The sequence below is a fragment of the Prosopis cineraria genome, unplaced genomic scaffold, assembly GCF_029017545.1.
Source record: "Prosopis cineraria cultivar Desert tree isolate PC_DT_omini unplaced genomic scaffold, ASM2901754v1 PC1320, whole genome shotgun sequence".
In the NCBI taxonomy this organism is placed as follows: domain Eukaryota; kingdom Viridiplantae; phylum Streptophyta; class Magnoliopsida; order Fabales; family Fabaceae; genus Prosopis; species Prosopis cineraria.
Window position 1 is genome coordinate 1 of NW_026556645.1, and position 7,900 is coordinate 7,900.

General features: G+C 34.6%; 1 protein-coding gene across 1 annotated transcript; it reads right to left on the minus strand.

Moving 5' to 3' along the window:
* Positions 1 to 512: 512 nt before the first annotated feature.
* LOC129299839 (eukaryotic translation initiation factor 2 subunit beta-like) lies at positions 513 to 6,072 on the minus strand. Its single transcript, XM_054938317.1, is given in 10 exon segments — positions 513 to 845; positions 1,088 to 1,195; positions 1,506 to 1,650; positions 3,287 to 3,432; positions 4,394 to 4,482; positions 4,611 to 4,665; positions 4,773 to 4,828; positions 4,931 to 5,039; positions 5,257 to 5,303; positions 5,969 to 6,072. Coding segments are annotated over 9 exon segments (828 nt in total). The 5' UTR covers positions 5,299 to 5,303; positions 5,969 to 6,072; the 3' UTR covers positions 513 to 767.
* Between the last annotated feature and the right edge of the window lie 1,828 nt (positions 6,073 to 7,900).

Consider the following 7,900-nt stretch of genomic DNA (forward strand, 5'->3'; position numbering starts at 1 on the left):
TGTTTTTGATGGATTAGGTTTAGGTGCTTAACGAATGAACTGTGATGATTATCTGGACGGTTGGAACTTGAACGATAATCCGGCATTAGTTTCTTTGTTCACTTCCATAAAGCGCCTCCACGGACAGCGACATAAATTTCCTCCCTCGCTTTTTTCATGCGCCAGAAGTTTGTCATCAAAGGATGAACTTCTGGCATTTAAAATAGTAATTTTTTAGCCGAAAAAAACCTTTTTTTTCAAATGCAAATCATTTCCTTCTCAGCTAGCGTTGGATTTTCGGGACTTTCCCCGAATAGATTGGCTGTGTAAATGTTGCATGACAAAAGCAAACCCCTTTTTCCCCAGTCACTAGCCAAATGGACTTCCCTTAAATGAATTTTTGACAATTGCCCCCACTCCCAATCTCTCATTATTGCTCAGTATGCTCTAAATTATGGCTCCCATCATCACCATCTTCAATCATCACGTTCACATGGGTTACATTTTCTAGGCAAAATTGATAAATTTAGAAATGAAAATAAAAATATTGGGAATATGATTGAGATGGGGCATGATAGATTTTAGCAATACAAGGTTTAATCCTCCTATAGGATTGAAAAAATTTACTCTAGCGGAAACAGCACTACGATACAGTTCCTACACATCGACCAAAACGAGAAAAGAGAAGATTCGGTTACTCGAAACTCGATACAAAGGTAACTCATTTTTCAACTCAAGATCCATTTCTTCAACCCGTCTTTATATAAATATGGCAAACCATGACTGAATCATGCCCCTGCGTTCCTACGGCCAACACGAGCAACAAAACCAGCCTTGATGGGAGCAACTGATCTCCCTGATCCACACTGCAATAAATCAACACATGTATTAGATTCATGTAGCATATCCGAGGGAAAAAAGTGTACCCAAAAGATCACGTGTAATCACATCAATTGGTTAAAATACAATCCACATTGATGGAAAACCAAACCTTTCACAAACATTATGAATAGAAACTATAGTGATTCATTTCAAAAAATTACTTAGTAACAATAGACTACTAGCATCCCGTAAAAGGAAGGAGATGGCACATGCAAGAAGATTTTACCTTCTCACATCGGAGAAAGAACAGACGGTTCTCCTTTGAAAGTATTGTGTCTGGACTCTTGCATCCAATGCAAATGACATTTCATCTGAGAAAATTTCAATCAACAATCTCAAAATGATCAGAAATACATCAACACAATAAACAAGATCCAGAAGGAGTGCCTCATCATTCTATTCCATAAAGAAGACTGAACAGAAATGCAAGCACAAACTCCAGATTTATTCAAACGTTCTATTTTTACAAATTACTGCTAACGATGCACGCACCCAAAACACAATATTTAACCCATTAAGAGAATTTCTATGCTCATTTCAGAAACATTCTCAATCACACAAGGTTGCAGAAACGTATGCAGTTTACATTTATTAGATTCAACAGATTCTCTATCAAATATCAAACATTAAACAGAAACACATACTGATGTATCGTCGCGCAAAATTCCTTCAAAGTTCTTTGGTGCAAATCTTCCCTTCACAACCAATCTCTGTTGTCCATCTAGCGAGCCACTTGTACCCAGTTCAGCAAGCAAAAATGCCATGACATGGTCAGGCTGTCGATGCATCCTAACAACAAAACAGCCGAAATGGGAAAAATCAGTTTTCATAGCAGTGTCAAAACTTATTACTCAAGATATATGAAGGGCAATGCACATACACATAACAGGCAGAGGCGTTCAGCTAGCATACAAAGCAAACAAAAGATAACTACCCTTATAAACTCCATAGAACTAACAACATTTCATTCAAACTTCCAGTGAAGATAACGGTGAAAGATTATGTAATTGTAATAAGAAGAGGGGGTTAGTTAACAGTATTTGGGACTTAGGATTTTATTAGCCATTAGGGATGTTAACAACAGAGGCTATATACATAGATGGCCCAGCCAATTGCAATTAGGCTTGGATAATGAATTGAGTTTCCTTTCCCTCACTCTTTGTTCTCTCTCTTTTTTTTTCCTCTCGCTTTCTTTCTCTCTATCCCCTCCCCTTCTCTCTTTGCCCCCTTTCCTCTGCTTTCTCTTTCCCTTTGCTAGCCACCTGTACATTTGACTTTTCCATTTGAACAGTAGGTTTCCATTTGAACAACAGTAGGCCACTGAATACTCCCAAAGCTTGACACACAGAAGTGAGAAAGAAGAAAAAGGGATGAAGAAGTGGCAATATAGCCGTAGCAATTTTAGCTCCAGCCTGGTAAAAAGAAAAGCATATTAAGGGATATGGTTGTGCGCCTACAAAGGTTCTATGACGTGTCAATTGATGAAAGCCCAGTATCATTTGATGAAGACTTGCTACACGACACGCAGTGGAACACTTCCTAACAACATCTAGCGACTTGCAACCATTTGATGCAACTCTCGATTACAACTATTATGCTGTAAGACTGGAGTTACTCTAATTGACTAGGCTACCTTGACGAGGGCAAGGGTCTCTTGGAAGAAGGGTATTTTATGTACTTGTAATAAGGAGAGCTAGTCAAGGGTAGTTGAGATTTAGGATTCATTGCCCATTAGGGATGCTAATGGCAGTCGCTATATATAGATGACGCAGCTAATTGTATTTAGGCTAGGATAATGAATTGAGTTCCCTTTCCCTCTTGCTCTCTGTTCTCTATTCTCTCTCGCCTTCTCTTCTCTCTATTCCCTCCCTTTCCTCTCCTTTCTCTTGCTTTCCCAATCATAACTCCACATCAGATGATCAAGTTGGTAGTATTAAAAACTTCTTCAAACTCCATTTTGCAAGCATTCACAAATCATCTCTTAACATTTTCATCGAAAGGCCCACAAATATAGAAGGCTGATGCCACAAATTCCATGCATTAGTTTAAGAAACCACATGCATTTGAAAACACACACACACACACACACACACACACACACTCCACTCAAAGACACATCCCCCACAAGAAGTCACTACACAAGAAATAAAGATTAAACAAAACTCAAAAACACAAGGTAAATGAATCAAGAAAGGAAGATATTAGATTCCATCAAGGCATCAACTTACCAAATGATCTCAACAAATAAGAGGAAAGCCCAAAAAAATAAAAATACAATCATTGTTAAAATTTGAAGGCATTTAAGTGAGAAACTATATAATGGAGTTAGTAAGTCAAATCTTGTTTCAGCCTCTCATCTCATATCAAAAGGATATGTGTTTTTATCATATATTTGCAGAGAATGACAGAAAAAAGATCAACATACGTTTTGCACAAGTCCATAAAATTCACAAAAACAGTTTTCTTTGTGCCCTCACGAAGAACTTGAGGAGGCCTCATGACAGTTCTCCGACGATCCCCAGCCAGTTCTGGATTATTCTCACGTAGAATGTTAAACACCCTTCCAAGAAGCTGCAGAAAAAAACATCATAAAATAGAAAATCAAACTCCAAGTCAGTTACCATAATATGGTGACGGGTCAATAACTAACACCAGTGACAACTGAACCAAGCTTCCTCTAACAACTGATATGAAACGCTAAAAATAAAGAAATAAAACACTTGCCCTCAACCTGTTACAAATGAATCATCTAAGCTAAATCAACATTTTCATGCGATGATTAAATTGATCTCTAATATAACCCTTTCAATAAATTCAAGATAACTTCACAAAACTTACAACCCAAAGTATATTAACTATGGAAAAGTTATGAAATGGAAAGAAATCAAAGATAAGATAGTTCAGAAAACATCCAATCCAGGCGTACCAGGTGGTTATTAATCAGAGAAACCTACATTAGTTATGATGAAGGCAAAGGGATTCCCTTTCCTTCCTTTATTCAGCAATGTTTATTATGCTCATGTAATCACTATTTTAACAGGTTCTATCCATTTTTATAACTATTTTAAAATTTAAAATAGGAAAACAAGGGTTAATTGCCATAACCACTTTTATATTCTAATTTTATTCAATTTTGCCTGCCAAAACAAGCAAAGGGGCACCCAAAGAGGGAGACAGCACTTGCTCCAACAAAGATAAGGCACCTTTAAATTTCAAAGTTCACCAAAGCAGAAGTACCCACAAAGCACAACAACTCAGGCATATCATTAGTGTGATTCCATTTGAAGAATTCTCACGAGTCATGCTAAAAACTAAATCCACAATCAAGAAGAAGCTTCTAAAATATAAGTCCATTCAAAGGCCTAAACGGCAACTATGACTCGTAAAAGTATAAAAGTTGTAATGGCATAAAAAGCTCAAAATCTTAGAATTTTTTATGGGACTAAGTGATTAAGTAATTTCCAAAACATTTATCCAGGACAGAGACAAGGAGAGGCTAATAATTGCAGAAGGGATGTGAGATAGAACATACCTCCTCATATTGATAATCACGGTCACTGCCTTCCCAAGGATAGCAAGGGGCCAAGGCATCTTCTTCTCCTTCATCCTCTCCAGAGTGAACTAAGCCAAGAAAATTTATTAGAAACTCATAACTCACTTGGCTAACTTCACTTGACATCAAGGGTATAACAAACATACAGTCTATGAGTTCAGTTTAATGCACAGCAATAAATAAGCTAACTGCTTACCATCCAAATCTTCAGCTGCATCTCCACCCTCATCAGTAAAGTTACTAGTTTCAACCTGCAATCAAAAAACATGCACCATATTGCTCCCATATAATTCCTATGTTTCCAATGGCTGCCGCAGAGATTGTGTAAAAATTATCCAACATGAATATTGAATCTTACTGGCTTCTTCTTCTTCTTTTTTAAACCAGAAAATGTAGTCTCAACTCCGTCCGAAACTACAAAAATGAGAATGAATCATGCAAGTTCACAATTATAGATATCTCAAATGAAGACATCAGCAGCAATAATAAAAATATCTTTTAGTTTAAATTAGATACCAGACAAGTTTTCCGTCTTCTCAGCCAAGTTATCCACTGAATCATCAGCAGGATCTATAATTGTAATTTTCTTCTTCTTCTTCTTCTTAGTAGGATCAAATGGGACAATCTGTCATTCAACAACTAAGTCCTCAGAAGGGAGTGGTTTTTGAAGAACTGGCGAAACAGATAATTGCGGTAACAGATGAACGGGGTTGCCAGGGAGTGAAACATGAGAAAAGCAACTTAAAGACCATAACAAAAAAATCCCTGTAGAGCTAATCAACCGAAACACAAAACAGAACAACGTTGTAAAATCATAAATAATTGAGGGAAAGAATACTTACTTCGGGAACCTCCTCCTTCGTATCATGTGTTTCATCTGCCATGGTTTCTGTAGCATAAGTACAACGGAAGGTGATTAGTCAATTGGGAAGCATAGGCGGACCTATGTTACACTCAGTACTGGAATCCTTGACATATGAATAATTGATATAACATCCATTCAGTTTTTTTAGGCAAGTCCTACAAGCCACAGAAGAATGACTACTCAAACTCAAGCTTCAAAATTGTTGGACACGACTCGAGCCAACTCATTTACCAGATCATGCATCACGCATACCTTAAGAATTTTCTAAATAGATGATAATACAAACAGATTAATACACAGACTGCCCATACACAAAAAATCCAACATTGCAAAGCAAAACAATCCAAAGCACATAAGTTGCTAGTAATCAAAATGAAGAGGGAAGAAGTATTATAGCCGATTGCACACCATTGAAACAAAAACTAGTAACAAAAGTTCCGTTAAAAAAAGTAAACTCAATCTTTATCAATCTTTATCCAAAAGCGTCAGTATTCAAACGATTAGACGACGGGATTCAAAGCCAAATTAAAATGAAAAATTTAAAACAAAGCAAGAAATGGTGCGACGGCGTCCAACGCAGGGTTGACAGCCGCGCAAGGAACAGATGACGCAGCGAATAGATTCAAATCCAGGTTAAAAGCCAGATTGAACACGTAGACCGCCATAGGGTTCGAACTTTGAATACTTGCCAGGAACAATCGCGCAGGGCTAACAAAGGCGAACGGCGAGCTCGGCCAAGTGTGGAATGCCTGTTCGTCGTCTCCGAAGGAAAAACAATCCCTACTTCTTGCTGGTGGCAGGGGTTATGGTTTGTATTTATAATTAATAATTATAATTATAATTATAGAAAAAATCAAGCTTAAGTTTTAAGCTATTATTCTTGCCAAATTATAAAATATTTTTAAATAAAATTTTATATATCAATAAATTTATTTAAATATATTTAACAATATTATTTTTTTAAAATAAAAATATTCATCATTTAATATATTAAAAAAATGAAATTAATTATAAAGAGAAAGAGTAATATTGGATTTAGTACATTTAATAAAATTTTAATTTATTCAAAATATTTTATATTTTGAAACTAAAAAATTTCTTCAAAAATACCTCATAATTTAAGACAAATGAATTATGTTATAATTATAATTTAAGAAAAATAACTAAACATATCTATAACAAGCAATAACATTGAAAGACTACTGATAGAAATTAATATCAATCAAGGATCAATTGGCTTAAAAATTACAATGCAGTCTCTTAGTTATTGATTTATGTTAGTTTGTTATGTTAGAAGACAAAATTGCCTGTAAAGTTAAAAGGCTAACCCTCATTGTTGTTGGTCACCGAACCCCTTGCCGACAGCAAGGTCACCAAAGCACTTGCCACTGGCAGAGTTGTTGAAGGTCGAAGGCCGAAGGCCGAAGGTCAAAGCTCTGATATCGGTGACATTTTTTTTTAAGAAATATTTGATTTAGATAGCTAAGGGAGAGTTTAATCTCATGACTTATGGCTACCAAGCCATTTAATTATATATGGCTACAAAAAATATAAGTAGTGAACCAAACTTTTAACCATTTTCATATTATAATATAACAATGTGTTGTTAATTTTTGAACGATAATTGTCATTTTACTAATATTACTTATTAATCTAACATGGATAATTATAAATTGGGAGGTTTAAAATTTCATACATGTTACTTATTAAAAGTCCAAATGTATTGTTATTAATCAATAATAGATTGTTGTTAAAACTCGAATAGATACTTGTTGATGAAGAACTAACACATACAATTAAGCACATCCTATCAATTTTTTTAATTTGTTAAAACTTGGATAAATTATTATTAATTTTTAATGAATTGTTATAAAAAACTAAATGTATACTCGTTGATGGAAGATTAACACTTGTGCAATTAAATACATTCTATCAGTTTTTTAACTTGTTAAAACATGAATAGATTGTTGTTAATTTTCAATGAATTGTTGTGAAAACCTAAATGTATATTTATTGATGAAAGACTAACACTTATATAATTAAACTCATTTTATCCATTTTTTTAACTCGTTAAAACTTAAATCGACTATTGTTAATTTAAAATGAGTTTCTTTAAAACCCGAATCAACGCTTATTGATAAAAGATTGACATGTACAATTATACTCATCTTATATGTTTTTTAAACTCGTTAAAGCCTAAATAAATTATTGTTAATTTAAAATAAATTATTATTAAAACTTAAATAGATATTTTATTGATCATAATTGTATGTATTGGTCTTTCTCTGAGTCGTATTTCTGCAGGAATACCTATTTGTAAAGATGTACTGTAACAGATCGCTTCTAATTCCAATCTTTAATGATTTGTTTTTTATGTATGGAAATACCAACAATGATGTAATCGAGACTATTCTACTTTCTATAGGCGTAAGGTGGATAATAATCTGAGTATTGGTAACATTCCATATCTTCCCTTCGTTGGCTGCTCCCTTTCCCCCTCCTTCTAATGCATAAACACGTGTACCCCAAGTAATTATAATTAATTTCGTTAATTGTTAATAAAATCTACATTACCACCTAGTAGGATAAGGCCTGTGGTTATTAATAGAATCGACATCAAG